This window comes from Scatophagus argus, chromosome 24 (genome assembly GCF_020382885.2).
Source record: "Scatophagus argus isolate fScaArg1 chromosome 24, fScaArg1.pri, whole genome shotgun sequence".
In the NCBI taxonomy this organism is placed as follows: Eukaryota; Metazoa; Chordata; class Actinopteri; family Scatophagidae; genus Scatophagus; species Scatophagus argus.
In genome coordinates this window covers 5,786,902-5,804,485 of record NC_058516.1, presented here as the reverse complement: position 1 = coordinate 5,804,485, position 17,584 = coordinate 5,786,902, and the positions used below count along the sequence as shown (strand labels likewise).

General features: G+C 39.1%; 1 protein-coding gene across 11 annotated transcripts in view; it reads left to right on the top strand.

The window, feature by feature from the left end:
* The window catches only part of dmd (dystrophin), a 227,969-nt gene that overhangs the window by 70,691 nt on the left and 139,694 nt on the right, over positions 1-17,584 (top strand). For all 11 annotated transcript variants that reach the window (XM_046382003.1, XM_046382001.1, XM_046382004.1 and 8 more), the window contains exons 3-7: positions 9,227-9,319; positions 10,031-10,111; positions 11,345-11,437; positions 15,170-15,271; positions 16,557-16,627. In XM_046382003.1, coding sequence (XP_046237959.1) covers positions 9,227-9,319; positions 10,031-10,111; positions 11,345-11,437; positions 15,170-15,271; positions 16,557-16,627 — 440 coding nt within the window. The remainder of the gene's footprint in view (positions 1-9,226; positions 9,320-10,030; positions 10,112-11,344; positions 11,438-15,169; positions 15,272-16,556; positions 16,628-17,584) is intronic.

Below are 17,584 nucleotides of genomic sequence, written 5' to 3'. Positions count from 1 at the left end.
TTAATTTCTTGTTATGTGCAGATGATGCATTTTTGCTGATTTATTCTCCATTGCTACACTGTTATGGAAAGATGGATGTTTTAGAGCTTAAATAATTGCACAGTCCTTAGTCTCACGGTTTTGAGAAACATCACTCTGTAGTAGAGCAACTTACCATGTAAGGTCAACGGAATAGTTTTAAATTTTAAGGGAAATGCCCATTGACTTTATTTAGTCAGATGCTCAGACTGATACCACTCTCTGTACTGTATATGCAGATCAAACTCATAGCTGGTTAGCATATTTTGGCATAAAGACTGGAAACAGTTCGCTGGCTGTGTGTAAAGGTAACAAAATCCACTTTCCAGCACCTCTAATTAACACGTCAGATCTTATTTGTTTAATGTCTTCAGGAGCTGAAGTTTGAAGATATCGTGTAGATATTGTGTTTGTTCACAATGACTAAATGTGCGCAAAAGGAGAGACATGAAAGTTGTGGCAATTCAGTTTTAATTCATTGTAATTCAGTTGTTTTCACTTTGTAGGGTCTCAGCTAACAGTGACAACCACAAGTCATTGGGGTTATAATAAATGCTGAACATAAATTATCCTAAAGCCGTGAATACAACACAGCATTTAGCACAACGTTCTCATGTGAAGTGAGTTTCTCCTCCCTTCCTTCTCTGCTAACCCTCCAGCATCACTGAGAGCAAAGAAAAATCTTCAGAGATTTCTAAGCAGTTCTGAATTAAGCTGTAAAAATTAAGAGCTGCCACACAGTTAGCAACAGCTGAGAGATCCTTTTCCAGGTCAGAACTAATCTAGACTGCTTGTGAATCAGCTTGAGTGAAGTGAGACCAAATGGGTTGCTTGTTCTGTCTACCAGGAGGTTCATGACTTACGAGGTAATGTAGATTTAAAGGTCATTGTTGAGACTTCTGCAAACTGCCAGGCTCGTCGTATTAAGTTTAAAAAAGTGAGGTGTGTTTTCAAGGGGATTTGGGGTTTCTGGTTAGCATCTCTACCAACTTTTTAGAACTGATTTTAAAGCTTCTTTACTGCCAACTGTGTTTTTGATAGACTTTTGGCAAACTCCAGTGGGAAATCGCAGCATTACTGCACAATACAGTATGAAATCAAGTACCTGTGTGCAGCTTTGTTTGTGCTCTTCTGACAGTGATGCATGAGTAACTCCAATTTCTGGAAACCCCACAAACAATATTTAGGCTAATTAAGTTGTTGACTTTTTTCACTGTGAGAGCCTTTTTCTCGCTTCATGCTTTTAAAGTGGAGCCTATCTGATTAAATCCAACACAAAATCAGACAGAACAGTTTGCTTGCATGCTTATTTCAATATATCACAGGGTGAGTTTGCCCATTCAGAGAACTTATAGGCTCCCAAAACTGGCAAATGAACTATGGGTAGAGAAATTAACATGTACAGAAAATTCGATCTGCCTTGAAGAATAAAGTCAACAATTCAGTTAGGCAGACCTGAATTCAGTGATATGAAAGTAGCTTGAAAGTTAAAGACATACTTCATTTCCCCCCTCTGCAATATTTCACAGCATGATACAAGCCTGAGAGAAATACAAGGAAATTGGGTGGAAATGACATTGCTATCTCTGTGTGAAGTAAACTGCTCAATAAAATCATGGTCAAAGAAAATGTTCAGACACACACATACAGAGATATGATGCACTGGAGGGTTTGATTACCATCAGGGAAAGTGAAATCCAAAGTAGGTATGAGCCACCGGGGTGAAATTAAACTATGCTAACATTATATTTTGGCAGTGTTCAGCTTGTTTGACGAGGTGTTCACTGTCTTATGGTACTGAGCTCTGCTGTCATTGTCACTATTACCACTCCAAGTCCAAAAACCACACCCCACTGACACTTCCCCTCTTTATAGGTTGGTCATAGAGCACATTAAGGTGTCAGTTGAAGTTTGTTAAATCCACGGTTCTTGGGAAAGTTTTTCTCTTGGTCAGCTTACCTGTGCTGAAGAATGCAGACCGTTCAACTCATTCACGTGTCTGCAGTTCACATCATCATTTGCTCTGATGATCCACGTCTTGCCTTTTAGTGCACACTCTGTTGAGTGATGCAGGCAACTAGCACTACCTCAGAAGTGGCAAGCAGAAACTTGTCGCAAGTTTAAATGCTGACTGGATTGTGCTGAGTATCCATCCATCCATCCATTTTCTATACCGCTTATCCGTCAGGGTCGCGGGGGAGCTGGAGCCTATCCCAGCTGACTACGGGTGAGAGCGGGGTTCACCCTGGACTGGTCGCCAGTCAATCGCAGGGCCAACACACAAAGACAGACAACCACACACTCTCACACACACCTAGGGGCAATTTAGAGTAGCCAGTTAACCTAATGTGCATATTTTTGGTATTGGTATAAACCCGTGCAGGCACAAGGAGAATATGTAAACTCCACATAGAAGGGCCCAGACCGGGATTCGAACCTGGAACTTTGTGCTGAGTATCTTGCTGTGAATTGTTTTTGTTTGTTCTGATAGAAAGTAACTGTTGCGGTGTTTTAGATAACATTGTACGTCCATATGTCCATGTGAGGTCGTTATTTAGACTGTTAAGCACAGATCAGCAGTGACTCCCTGCAATGTCAGTGGTTTAATTCAGATTTCTTCTCTCTCTTCTTTGCGTGCCTTTGTAAGTGAGCTCAGTCTTAACATAATGTACCCTCCAGCAGGACTGTCTCATAGTAATTCAGCAAGCCTATCCCACATTAGAGCTTTTCTTGCTTTTGTGCAAGGACAATATATATGATAATGTAAATATATTCTTATTGTTTATTCCACCTTGAGGTGTTTTTGATGGACAGTCAAGCACAGGATTGCTTGGAAACACAAATCAATTAGCTTCTTTGCTTTCACTAGCAAGAAGCTTCTATTTGTTTTGATTGGCTAAAAAATGGAGAGAATACAACCACCTCAAGGTAAGATTTTAAGGGTTTTTTTTATAGTGAGTGACAGGTTCTTTTTAGTTGTACAACAAAAGCATGAAATCTGCATGAAATCTTACAATTTAGCCATGAGTCACCTAATCTGGAGAATATGCATTTGGAGGTGATGAGACCATCTGAGTCTGTTGATTCCTGAACTAAATGGCACACACGACACAAATGCTGCTGCTTGGAGTCACGTAAAATCTGTCTGGAAACAACAATTAGCAATATCCTTGACTGGAAAATCAGTGTGCGTGTGTGAGTGTGTGTGTCTGATGTTCTCTCTGTGTGTGAGTCTATCTGCATTTGTAATTCCTGTGCACTTGTAGCTCACAGAGACTTGAAAATGTTCAGAGAAATAAATTAAATAGATAAGTTTCACAGCTTCCTGCCTGTGAAATTACTGATAGCATTCTGCAGTGCAGCTCACCTCTGTAAATCATCTCAGTTTGCATCTTGTCAGAAGAAACTTTAAAGATCTCTTATTTCTTTTCTTTGTTTTTTTATGGTTAGAACGCTATTCTGCAAAGATGCTTTGAGTAGTATTGGATAAACAGCTGCTCTTCTTACACTTTTGTTCTTTTGTCCCCAGTGTGGATGGAAGATGAAACAGAATCAACCACCAAAACTTGAATTTCCATAGTTTTTGATACATCAACTTTCATACTGGACCACTGTTGGCTCCAAGCCAGTTGTCCAGTCATAAATTCTGCGGGTTTGTCCAAACTTTCAACCAAATGTCAACAATGAGTTATTTTAACTTAAGTAACACACTTAACTTACATCATCTACATAATCTAATTGACCACTGGCAATCAACCCATTCAGTCTATTGGAAAACATACTGGGAGAGAAACTCAAACATCACAGCAAAATACATCACTGACTGTAGGTAATATTTCCTTAAAAAACATTTTCTTCCAATGGGAAAGATTTTAAGCTGTAGTTTTGCTCTCTCCAGGGTAATCCATGTTTGACCTGCTGCAGCTACACTTGATGATGCATGTTATGCAAATCAGCATATCCATAGTATCCATGCATGGTGCCCAGTAGAATACACAAGGCGTCTTGATGATATTTTTCCTCTGAGTCCAACCAGCTCCAATACTGCCTGTCCCCCAGCCAGCTGTTGTTCCAATTAGCTTGTGACAATTTAATTAAATGTTATTTTAATTTAATTAAATATGGACCCTGGGGCCTCTGGGGCCCAATAGTCTGGAGCAAAACTTTGCAGGGTCTATAATTCTGAAATCCCTTTCAGTGATGTCTGTTCAGACAGACAAGTGATGTTTTCTGTCACTAACAAAAACAGCGACTCACAGCATTCATCCATTCATCTGCCACTGTCTCCTGCCAGCCAGAACAAAACATTACCATTAAATGTGTCACGTTGGCTGTTATCTCAGTGAAAACCAGACACTTCCAAAGTGAAGATAGGTGGTTGGTAGGCGTATTGAAAGAGATGCTATTTGCACGGAGCAATCCTTTTCAGTTATTTGTTGACCAATTCACCAGAATGCAAGGTTGTCTTCCTTTTCCTCTTGTCCTCAAATCAGATTATGTGCCATCTTTTGTGGCATCTTTGCTCTTTACTCTTCAGAGTTAAGTCACCCAAGAGGACCTGTTAGAAAACTCAATTACAGAAGCTGACATCTTAAAACAGGCCTGCATTTTGGTTCGTTGTTTTTCTAGCTGATGGTGGGTTTGTGTCTGACAAGGGAGACGGAGAGCACACTGGTTACAGTGGTGGCATGATATCCAGTGTCCAAAAAGGAAATTCGTCTGCAAATCCATTCAGAAATCATACAAAAAAGGAACTTTTTATAAAAAAAAAGACTCACGTAATCATCACATTCTGATTTTCTTCTATATCACAGTAATTCAGTTGATTGTTGTCTTTGCGATGCATTCAGGAACTGCTGGTAACCAAAGCAGCATGGCTTCCCACAATGTGATGTCTCACCTTGGTGTGATAAATGTGGCTCTGTTGAAGACAGTTTTTGTCTCATGTTGCTACGTTTCTGAAGGACGTTTTTGGTGTAATATTACCATTATCATAACCATATCATGTTGTAAGATTCTGAAATTTTGTGGGCTTTTTTAATCAGCTTCAACTAATATTTATCTCTTATGGTTCATGGTTTGAGGATAGGATTTCAGCATAAAACTCAGAGAAAATGAGACTCAGAAAATGAGCCAGTTCAGGTGATGTATACAAGCTCCTATCCTATCCACTTCCAGTATGAAATTTAAGCTCCAGTTGCCAGTTGTCTTATGTGATCATAATCACAATTTCTTGAAGACAAACAATCAGAAAATCACTCATAATTGTCAGTCACTGCAGAGTATTGTTTCGTTGAACATCTGGTTTGATGTCTTTGATTCGTGGGGATACTGCCAGTTTAGTTCTATATGGTGACAAACAAGACTTTGGATGTGGGCAAGCGTCGTGGTTTTGCGACTGGTGAACTGACTCAGGCTGCTGTTGAGTGTGGGTGCTGATTGTCAGGACACCACAAAAAGCATCTATACTTACTTGGCCTGAGCTGTAATCTACAGTGGAGTTGATGTCAAGTGCAGTGTAGCCTCCCTCACAGAAGCATTGGATTGAATGCACTGTGACAGATACACACATGTTCACATGCAAGTGACAGAAACACGGAGAAGAAAGTTTTTCCAATATTCACACAGACTACATTTTCTTTTAGATTTAAAATGACACTGTCCCTAGTTTGGAGGTTACAGATTCTTTTGTGCATGTTTGAAAAGAATTTGAAAAGACTGAAATACAACCCCACACACACACACACACACACAAACAAGAAATGAGTCAGCAGAGTCAGCTGGCATTCAGGTCACATGCTAGTAGAGGTTATTGTACTCATGGCCATCACTGAATCACTGAAAACAAAAAGGAGCTTGTGTGTGTGTGTGTGTGTGTGTGTGTGTGAGTGAGTGAGAATGGTTGCCCTGATAAGTTCTGCCAGACACACAGAAATAGTCAGTGTGGTAGAGATGGTGTGTGTTTGTATTTGTGTGTGGATGTAAATCCCAGTTTGTGTTGGAAGGAGATAAAATGATACATAAGTGCTAAAACAAATCAGAACTGAGCGTGCTTCAGGAGCACACTGTTTTCACACTTATTTGTTGGCAAATGTAGAGAACAGACTGCCCTTCGTGTTACCCCAAGTACCACAGTCTCTGTGTTTTGGTATATCAAGAAGGCTTTATTTATTTTGATTATTTAGTTATTTATTTTTGTAGTAACATAGCCATTCAACCCTCAGAGCAGCAGATTGTAACTCATCTATAAGTGGCTTATTTCCACCATTTTTATCAATCAGAAAATATCGATCATGTTGACATTATTTATTGTCTGTACTTGCATGTGGCAGACCAGAGAGCAAAATGTTATAGTAATTCTGGATGAAACAAAGATGAGAATAAGGGCATCTACCTCAGCAATGGACAGAAAAGACCTAATTTTTGCTACGTTGCGTAAGTAGGAGAAGAAAAAAGCAACCTTGGTGATTTCTTTAATGTGCTGATCAAAGGATAGGCTGCAGTCAAACACAACAGAAGCCGACTATCAGCAGGATAGTTGGCCCTTGTGAGCCGGGTCCTGCTCAAAGTTTCTTCCTGTTAAAAGGGAGTTTTTCCTTGCCACTGTCTGCTTGCTTGGGGGTTCAGGCTCTGGGTTTCTGTAAAGCACCTAGAAACAATTTTCATTGTATAAGGTGCTATATAAATACAATTGAATTGAATTGACTTGAACACCAAGATTCTTAGCTGTTAAACCTTGAGGACTTTTGAGATTTTTTCAAAGCTTTGTTTGAAAACCCATAAAATCAGCAAGATGAACAGACAACATTTGAGTTTAATTAGCTTTAAAATCAATAAAACATACACTCCGGGTCTAGTCTTTTGAGTGAGTTCGCCACCTTGCCTCAGTTTGTATGCACTTTAGATGATTCTTCAGTTATGAGTGCAGACCAGTTTCTGAGGTTCAAGTGGGTCCTCTTACACCTGTAATTACAGGACCATCAATTCAGACCAGAGAACTGTTTTTATTGTTGGAGTGTACTGGAAATATGAAGGATGCCGTCATTAAACGGACAAGAGAGAGATTTTTGATAGGTAAGAGTGGGCAGGAAGGAGAAAGTGAGAGTGCTGTTTGTGTGCACTTTGTTATCCTGGTGTGGTTTTATTAACATGTAAATGGGTCTCTTTTTCTGCCTTTTTCTGCGTTGTTTCCTGTGCTTTTATCTGTGTTCATCTGTGGTTTCTTCACTTATCACCTACACCCACACACTGCCCAGTCCACAAGCTGTTCAAGTAATGCATCTGCTCCCAACACACAGACACACACACACAGCCCTGGCCTGGAGAATGACTCAATAACGGTGAGTCTCAGGACAGTGCCAAAAGGCGTAGGTCGAGGCCGGAGAGGAATGGAAAAAGAGAAAGATGGGCAGAGGGAGAAAAATAAGAGAATGAGATATTAGAGAAAGAGTGTGTGTGGGAGACAGTGAGGATAAAATATAAGGGAGAAAGAGAGCAGAAAGGGAAAATGTGAGAAAATGAGACACCGATGAAAGTTGTTTCACTGAAGATTGATAACTGAATTTCTTTATTATAGAAAAGTGATATTTTTTTTCTTTTTCCACTTTTCTTTCTATATTGTGTTTATTTTTTCAGTTCAGGGTCATTTCTACTTGTTCCTTTCATTCTTTCTGCCTCACTGCTGGTGCTAATGCATTTTAGATGCAGAAGTGAGGACTTAACACATGGCAGCCATTGTTGTAATAATGCATGATCGATGCAGGACAAGAGATTTCTGCCACAGTAACCATGACAGTAATAATGCTGGAAAGATTCATGATGCCATTTGTACCTGATGCTGCTGGCAAAACAAAGAAGAAGAGTTTTTCTTTAAAAAAGCTTGTCTTTACTTATTGTCTGTACGAGCCTTTTTCCTGTCTCCACCAATTCCTCTCACACTTTCTCATAATTACTGACTTCAGTAGGCTTTTTCTCAATTTTCAAATAATATCATTGTGCTGCTTACCATGCTAAATCAAGTGTTGCTGAAAAATTAGTCCAGATTAGCTGATCTTAAATCTGTTATGACACCTCTAATAAACCATGTGCATGTGAAGGTCATTTGCAATATCCAAGTGAAATTGAAGTAATTGATCAGCTTCAAGTTAAAAACCGTAGTCCTCTGGAGGCTGTAAAGGTCAAAATATATGTGAGAAATAATGTGAAAATAAAAGTTTAGCAGAAAAGTTATATGACAGTCAGTCAGTAGCATTATAGTAATAGCAGCATTTGTTTAAATCAGTCATTGCTAGGTTGGGTAGTTGGGGCTGTTTTTTATTTTTTATTTTTTTTCTTCATTGGGGACCTCAAAATAATTTTGTAATAACTTGAGCTACTTACTTACATTAAACTGTATTATGGGCACCAAGTTCAGTGGGCTCAGGCTTTGTCATGTATTAACTGACACTGATGACTGATGAACTGTCACAGGTCTGTGATAAAAATCCTTTGTGCGCTGTCTTCTGCCCTTCTTCTGATGTTTTGGGGTATATTAGAATAAAGTATTGTTTTAGTTTGGTCTTATTTATGTTTCTGGTTTTGGTATTATATTGCCCTCGCACCGATATAAACAGTCAAGTGATGGGGCATAATTGACATGTAGTAGAACTTTTAATAAAGATATTTAAAATATGCTTCGTTGTATTTCAACTAAAATCTAAAATGGATGAATATTTTTATGTATTGGAGTAGTGCCTCAATTCCTCCGTCCTAGCTTCCATCAACTGCTAGCTATGACGTAGACGTATCAACACTGATAAAAACCAGCCTCTTTTAACTGATATGTTCACGTTTAACGCAGGTCTGTTTGTGATTATTCAAGAAATGTGTCTCCACCAACAACTCTGATGTGGTTTGGGCAAATGAAGAGCAGAGTCCCCAGTATGGGGACTGAACTATTCACCTTTATGTGGACCAAATGTATTGTCCTCATATCACCTCCTGCAGTTGTTGCTCTCAGTCTAGTTTTAACTGTTTGCAAAGATGATGGTTCTTTTCCAGCTGTGTAGCTAAATGCTTCTGCAGAATTATAGAAATCTAACTTTGTAGTAATAAACAAGATGAGCCTTGGGCATGAATTAATGAAAGAAGAATGAATGCACATTGTATTTAATTTGAATATATGCCATATATGCATAAATTAATAATTGTATGTGCATCTGTGTTTTAGACAGGGAAACCGCCTGTGGAGGATCTGTTCTCAGACCTGTGTGATGGACGACGCCTGCTGGAACTGCTGGAGGGGCTGGCAGGACATGAGCTGGTATGATTATACACACACAAACACACCAACACGCACACACACATACCTACAGAAAGAGGAACAGACCAGATGTCAGATTCATGCTAAACTTTTAAGTCAGCATTGCTTTCTGTCATCGGAAAGAGTAATGTGAAGATGGGGATCCAATGCAGATGGCTGACATCTTTACATTTGCCTTTAAGGGCAACAGAACTGCCTAATTAAAGTACTGTTGTACAGTAGTCCAATAGGCAGTGGGGCGGCTGAACTTGGCCAAACTCGGCTACTCACTGACAGTTAAATTATATGAAATAATTATCGTAATACACGCTTTTATAAAAATTTATAATGTTAAAATATGTAAAATAAATATGACATGTGGTGTGAGTGAAGAGTAAGGGGATGTGGGATTATACATTATAAATGATATATACTGTACAAAATATTTTGCCCACTACCACAACCTGCTGATCATACAGTCGTAACTCCACAGTAGATAACAGTTTGTATTCATTCTGAGTAACACAAGCAATTGGCACACACACACACACACACACACGTACACACATACATACATACATACATACAGACACTGTTATTGTAATGTGGTTGTTTGTGGTGCTCATTGATGCCCCTGAGCAAGGTTTGTTTATGCCTCAGTAATCTCCTCTGTCTTGCTTCTTGTGTCTTTTGTGTGCGTGTGTGTGTGTGTGTGTGTGCGTGTATGTGTAGGTGAGGTTGGAGAGAGGAATAACACGTGTTCACTCACTCAACAATGTCAACCGCGCTTTGCAGATCTTGCAGAAGAACAATGTGAGTACACTTGCAAACTGACACATATTTCTGTTTATGCTCATGTTGTTAAGTGTGGTAGTTACATATAAATGGATACAGTTATATCAGCAGTGGAAGACAAGGTAACTACATTTACTCAAGTTCTACAATTAAGTACAAATTTGAGGTAACAGTACTTTACTTGAGTATTTTATATTCATGCCATTTTCTAATTCTTCTCTTGTAAAATACAGTGCTTGTTATAAATTACCCAACAGTAAATTTGAGATGTAACAATCAAATAATCAAATAATCAATAAATCAGTCATTTCTTTTCTGTACTTTGAATAGTTAATGTACATTTTCCTGCGTATACTTGCATACTTTTACTTAAGTAACATTTTCAGTGCAGGGCTTTTTACTCTTAAAGGAGTATTTTCACATTGTGGTCGTGGTACTTTTTCCTAAGTCGCTTCTCTCCTTCTCCTTTCTGATTGTTTCCAAATACCTTTATCCTTGTTTCTTTTACAATGTCTTTACTTTCCTGTCTAAATAAAACCTGCATCTCTCCTTTTTTATCCCCTCTTTTATGTCGCTGGTGCTTTTCTTTTGTCTTGCTTGTCCTCTGACTTTTTTTTCCATGTTCTCTCATGTTGTATTCTCTAACATATCATTTCTCTTCTATACGTAGTCCAGTTACGTGTACAAATCTGTTTTACTCGACACAATATACTTGTAATATACTGAATGAAGACAGACACACTTGCAGTGAAGACAGTGCAATGAGTAACAGATCAGTTAATCATTTTTCTTACATAATCTTACATCTTTAGCAGTGATTCATAACCTCAGGTGTAGGGCCTGCCAAGGAACCCAGAGATAAATGTGAGGGGTCACAAGAAAATTAAATTCTTATTTTGTCTATGAAGTACTGTAGTAAATATACTCAGTTACATACAGTCAGAAATTGATTAATTAGCTGCATTGCTCTTGTATTGTAGGATAGCAGTTATCCTGAGTATCAGCCCCATGCACACCGCTTCAGCTTGTGAAGAAATCTAGGACTTGACAGCCCTGCTGTGCCGAGATACAGTTGCTAATGTCCACGTTAGTCTATAACCTGTGGCTGTGGGTCACAAGTAGACATTGCCTTATTTTAAGAGGTCATAAGCCAAAAAAAAACACCTCCTGTTAGAGGGAGCGTGGGACTGGCTTGTATTTTGGAAAATAAACCCATAATGAGATTTGTCTGTGTGTTCATTCCTCCTCCAGGTTGAATTGGTGAATATCGGAGCGGCAGACATTGTTGATGGAAATCACAAACTGATTCTCGGGCTCATCTGGAGCATCATTCTCCACTGGCAGGTATATGTGTGTGTACATGTGCACCTCTGTGTGATGGCGTGCGATAATGTGTCAATATGATGATCTGTGCAGCCTTTTTGGAGAGTTTTCATATTTTTAGAATGCCTCTAATATCAAGTTTTACTCTTTCTTTTTTTGCGATTGTAGCAATGTTACATTTCAGAAAGATGTTTTTGTATGGACTGAATGTTCCTTCATTTACCTTTATCTTGTATTTACTGAGTCTGAGTATCTCTGGGTATGTCTGAGTATTTGCTGTGCAGTCTCCTGAATTATAAATTCTGTCTATATCCATTCTGCTGTATAATTACACTGTTTTCAACGAAGCCAATTTAGATGGCCACAAAAACGTTTTAAAGAGGATAAACAAGATGCACTCGTGTTGGTGACGTGATCATGTGCACAGCTTTCTCATTAGGAAGCATCTCTTTAAACCAGCTAAAGTTGCCATTTGTCCATGATATACAAATTGAATCTGCTGCAGCACTGTAGACTTACATACATACATCTCTCCTGTTTATTGCTTAATATTGCTTTTAGTATTGCTTGCTGCAATACTCAGTTTAGTTTCACATCACAAGATGGTGATGTCTGGAATTGTTTCTAGGACTTAAGCTGTCAAGGAGAAGGTAGCAGTCACATTTCAGCAAAGTCAAAGTAACAAAAACTATAGGAATGAGCAAGAAAAGAAAAGTGAAAACTTTGCCTGTGAAATACTCACTGATGCCCCATGGTTAAAAATAAAATACATTTTAACTGCTTAAAAGCCGTAGTTGTACCCCGATTCGATACTACATAATGACGTTGACTGATGCTTAAATTGGATTGTCATCATCGTCAGTAATCAATAAAACTATGCCATAAAGAGTTTGAAAGAGAATGAAGAATAAAATTTATTTTACACACATTCACACCATGTGGCCAATCAGATGAAGCATTAGCTATTTTACCATGAAGGAGGATAAAAAATGTCACTGACAGACTATACATGAAGATATGAGAGAGCTTATTTTACAGCATCTTCTCCAACCATATGATTTGATCCATACTGTAAATTTTGATTACATTTCCTTGTATAGTTTCAAAATTTTTATTGCAATTATATTTGTTTTTATATATTTCTGGCCAGAAAACATGAGCAAGTACAGGTAAGGTATCCAACATCACAACTTTAGAGGAAAGTGCATCTACCACTTACCTTAATGCAAGTGCAGAAATAGTACAGGGTGGTCCAAAGTTTCCTTTAATGTTTTTTTTTTTTTTTTAAGATGTTTTTGTTCCCTTCTGGCCTCTTTTTTTTCCTCCATTGCCTTTCATCTTTCTGCCATTTCATGGAAGAACATTTTGCCTGCAATGTTGGCTACTTCTGCCCTTAATCTGTATTTTAAGTTCAAAATGATGTTTGTTATGATGGGCTGAGTGTTTAAAACCAACTTCATGTAAAGCCAGTAGTTTTAATAGCTTACATTACAATACATTTTAATTGTATTTCATTGCTCATTAAGTTGAATAGAGGCTAATGTCTCAATCACGCTAGTTTTGGCGTGGACCTAATGGTGCAATTAATAGCAAAACACAGATCTATAATGAAGTGTGTGTGTATTTGTATGTGTGTATGTGTCTCGGCTGAGTGTGCATGACTATGGGTAGCACGTGTGTGTCTGTGCTCCTGCGCATGGTTTGAGTGTGTATGTGTGAATATGCCTGTCAAAGGCTGCTACACCATGGAGGTTATCGTTTGCTTGTGTGTGGGCACGTAGACCAGTCTCTGAGTACATCTGTGTGTATGCGTGTGTGTGTGTGTGTGTGTGTGTGTGTGTGTGTGTGTGCTTGTGTGTGTCGTTGTGAGTGTGTGCATACAGCAGTCTTTGTCAGAGCACCCCTCCAATTAAAGTGGAAATGCATGCAGTGACCTACTCCCAAATGAATCCCTTTTTACCCAGCAGGCCACATTCTATGAGGAATCGCTAACAAACCTGTGTTTGTGTGTGTGTGTATGTGTGTGTGTGTGTGAGAGAGAGAGAGAGAGAGAGAGAGTCCCTTTTCTGGGAATTCACCTCAACACCAAATTACACCGAACTCTATTAATAGGTTTTGTTGCACATTACGAGTTAGTGTGTAATGGCACAAATGACTCTTTCTTACTCTGCTGCTTGACATCCATCTCTGTGTGGGTAAGACTTTTGGGAGCACATTTCAGACTTAATTGGGGATGGCTGGAGCAATTGGGAACAAAAACATTGTCCCCAAGTGGAAAAATCTTGATTTTTGAGTCAGTGGTTAAGGTTGTCTTGAGATGAAGGTTAGGGTAAAGGTTTGTCTCCAGGGAGATTAATTTCCCCTAATGTGACCCAAGTGTGTTTTTGCATGTGTGTGGCTGTTTTGTTCACTGAATTTCAGGCTTACAACTCTTTTCTTTAATCATTTTCTCTACCACTCCTCTGTTCAGCCCCTGCTCAGAGCTCTGCTAACACTCTTTGCACTGCCTTGCTGCATCAGTGAATGTGTGTGTGTGTGTGTGTGTAGGAATGGAAAAAACATAGAGTGTGAGGCAAATGAGGAGAGCTGAGAGGTATAAGAAAGCAGGAGCAAAGAATGGGAAGAAAGAGAAAGAGAAGAATGGAGGGAAATATATACTGTGTATGTGTGTGAGGGCATATGTGGCTGACAGAGAGGTGAGGTTAAAAAATGCATCAGCAATGCACAAGTGGGCAGTGAAAAGTGTGAAGTCTCTCTCACTCTGTCTTCCCCCTGAGCTCTGAACAAGTGCTCCAAAACTGTCACTCACAACTGCCAAAACTCCAGCCTGTGAGGATGCAGCCATATCCACACACATGCTTTTGCATGGATATGTGTGTATGCAAGTGTCCTTTGACTGAGTGTGCGCTGCCATGTGGAGGTACGTGTGTGTGTGTGTGCGCATGTGTGTGAATATGCAAAGTATCCAGTGACATGCCATGTCAAAACTTTTCTTTGAAAGCAGCATTTAAAAAACATGTCTTTTTATGGTAATGTTGCATCGCCAGGCATCATATTAGCATGGATTTCAATATCTGTTGTTCTGTCCGTCAGAGTAGCTCTTTGAAAAGTGTTGTGTGTGTGTGTAGGGGGGCAAAAGATTGGGTTGGATGTGTCTGATGGTAACTGCCAACAGTAGACAGCTGCTAACTGTGCAAGTCTCTCTAGGTGGATATGAGGTTTAAACAGACATTTCTTTCTTTGCGCTCAGTGAATCACATAAGGCAAGCCTCAAACGCGTACTCCACAGAAGATAAGCCCTTTCTGGACATTCCTTGCATTTTCTTTTAATTATCCCTCAGAACAAAATGTCAGCTCTGCACACTAAATATATCATCATCTGATGGAAAGATTGCTATGAAATTGGTCAAGCTTTTTCATTTGTTCTGCAAGGTGCACCTTGTTCATTTTAATTTACAACCCTGGTTCCAATAAAGTCTGCAAGCTGTGAAAACCATAAATAAACAGAATGAAATTAAGTGCAAACAAACTGTCCATGCAGTAACATCCTGTATAAAATCATTTTTTCACAAAGTGGTGGATCTCGTCCCCATTCTAGCAGCAAATGACTGAGTGCTCAGGCACAGCATTAGAGTGCAAAGGTTTTAAGTGCAGAGATTTATGTCTTGTGAAAAAGATCTGCATCACCGTTACAGATGTGTGCGTGTATGTAAAGTCTTTACACCAACAGCTATATTTTGCTCTTGTGTGCAGGTAAAGGATGTGATGAAAGATGTGATGGCGGGCCTACAGCAGACCAACAGTGAGAAGATTCTGCTGAGTTGGGTTCGTCAGAACACCCGCCATTATCCTCAGGTCTGTTCCTTCTCACTCATTCTTACTCTCAGTGCACAGACTGTCCCAGTAGATGCTCTATTGCAAAGGTTTTTTTCTCCTGTGTTTTCATTAACTGTGACTTAGTTTTCTTTCTAATGTAAACGTAGAGCAACTGTGTCTGTCTTCATTCAAAAGCAAAAGCTTCAAATCTGTTGAATAATGAAACTTCCTTTCTCGGTTTTATCTTTAGTGGGACAGAATGTTTTTACCCCTGCCAAAGACCTTATATTTTTTTCATGTTGTCTGTCTGTCTGACTAGATATCTCAAACCCCTCATGAACAGATATTCATGAAATTTGGTGGACAGATAGGCTTTGTGCCAAGAAATAATGGATTAGGTTTTGGTGGTGATCCAGATCTGGGATTAGTGCCATCAGATGATTATCATTTTATAGCCCTAAGTGCGAAAGTAAAAGACAGAGACTTGAGCCTTAGTCCTAAAAATATGTTTTCAGAAAGAAAGAAAAATCCAATTAACTTAAAATCTCAGAGGTTGGGTTGATGTCTTTGGATTTCACTGTATTCAGTGTGTTTGTGGGCGTTTATACAAATGAGTGCCTTCTAATTTTTCTTATTTTGTTTCTGTTGGCCTAAAATTCTTCTCTACTGTATTGAAGCCTCTAAGCTAAGAGCTGCGATTAAAAACAAAGTTGGCTGAACTGAATGTAAGCCTAAATGTGTAAAAGGGTAAAAAATAAAGTGAAAATGAGACGAAGTGGAAATTATGTTACTGTGTACGGTGTTAAAGTGTATTTTTAGGCTATTGGTGTGGCTGCGTTTTGGCTAAGGTTAACAGCCATGTGCTCTAAACTCATTGCCTGATAGTGAAACACTTGCCAAACATTCACTTGGTCTTCATCCTGAGAGCTTTTTCTGTTAAATGACTGACTGTTGTGTCACTGATATTAATGTAAACTGTATTTTATATATATATATATTTTTTTTCTTGTTAGTCTTAAAAGCTTTTTAGGTACAGCGACAGTAGCTACCAGGGAGTGAGGTTTAGTGATTGGCTCAATGACTCATCAGTGCTTTCTCAGCTCCATGCTGCTTTGTATTATGTTTAAAACCCATTCATAACCATAGTAGTCTCTCACTCAATGTATTATAAGCTTAGACTGGCAATTTGAGAGAGAAAAGATGTCTTCAATGTAATATATACCTGTAAAAATGGAAACCAGTACAGGGGTGATAGTGTTTCAACAGTGGGTGTCTTCCTGCATTCACAGGTTGGCCCTTTAATATCCATTATATCTGTCCTCAGGTCAACGTGGTTAACTTCTCCAGTAGCTGGAATGATGGATTGGCCTTCAATGCCCTCATCCACAGCCACAGGTAGTGCAAAACAGATTGTGTGTGTGTGTGTGTGTGTGTGTGTGTGTGTGTGTGTGTGTGTTACCAGACAGAGAAATAGAAAGAAAATAAAGCAGTAGACACAGGATGAGAGGACAGACAAGAGAACACCGAAGGTGTACAGGGGGAGACACAGTATGAGGTTTATTTAACTGAATAATGTAAATTGTGCTCTTGTTCACATATTTTATTAAATAGATATACTTGAATGTGGAAAATGAGGCTATTACTACTAGTCAGAACAACAAAGAAAGTGAAAGGGAGAAAGGCAAAGACATGGAATATGTCAGGTAGTGACAGGTAGCAAGCCAGCCAGCTATTACTAATACACCTCTACAGGAAGCAAACCTGCAGGATGACATAATCTATCAGGGCTATCAGTTAATGTGTGGCTATGGAGGACGCTGCTCATTCTGACCATTATATTGAGCTGCCTGTGGTCCTCCCAGTAATGTGTTAAATCCTCTCAATTCTTTATTTTCATGGTTGCCTTGTTTTCACTGTGATTACAATTTAAAATTGTTTGTTCACAGTAAGTTCTATGGGTGAATTGAGAGGTTGCAGAGTTTTAGATGGCAGAGACTGCAAAAAATAGGTTTTAGATCAAAGACAGATATTAACAGTCAGGTTCCTTATGTTCCACTTTGAACATGACTGAAACCAGGATATAAGACTAAGAGTGACTACTGCACGTGTCAAGGTGCTAATATGTGATGCTGATGGCATGACACATTCAGAAGATGGACTGAACTAAAATGTTAAATTATTTGGTCGTCAGTCCCTTTAGGGGCCCCAGTGGATGTCTGGCCTTCGAGTGCACTCTGATTCATCTTTTCTCCATGTCCTATCACGCAGCACTTTACATACTTTACATCTAGAACAGTTACATCCACAGTGCAGCGAAGTTGTAATATGAACCAGAAAAGCTGTGAATAAATG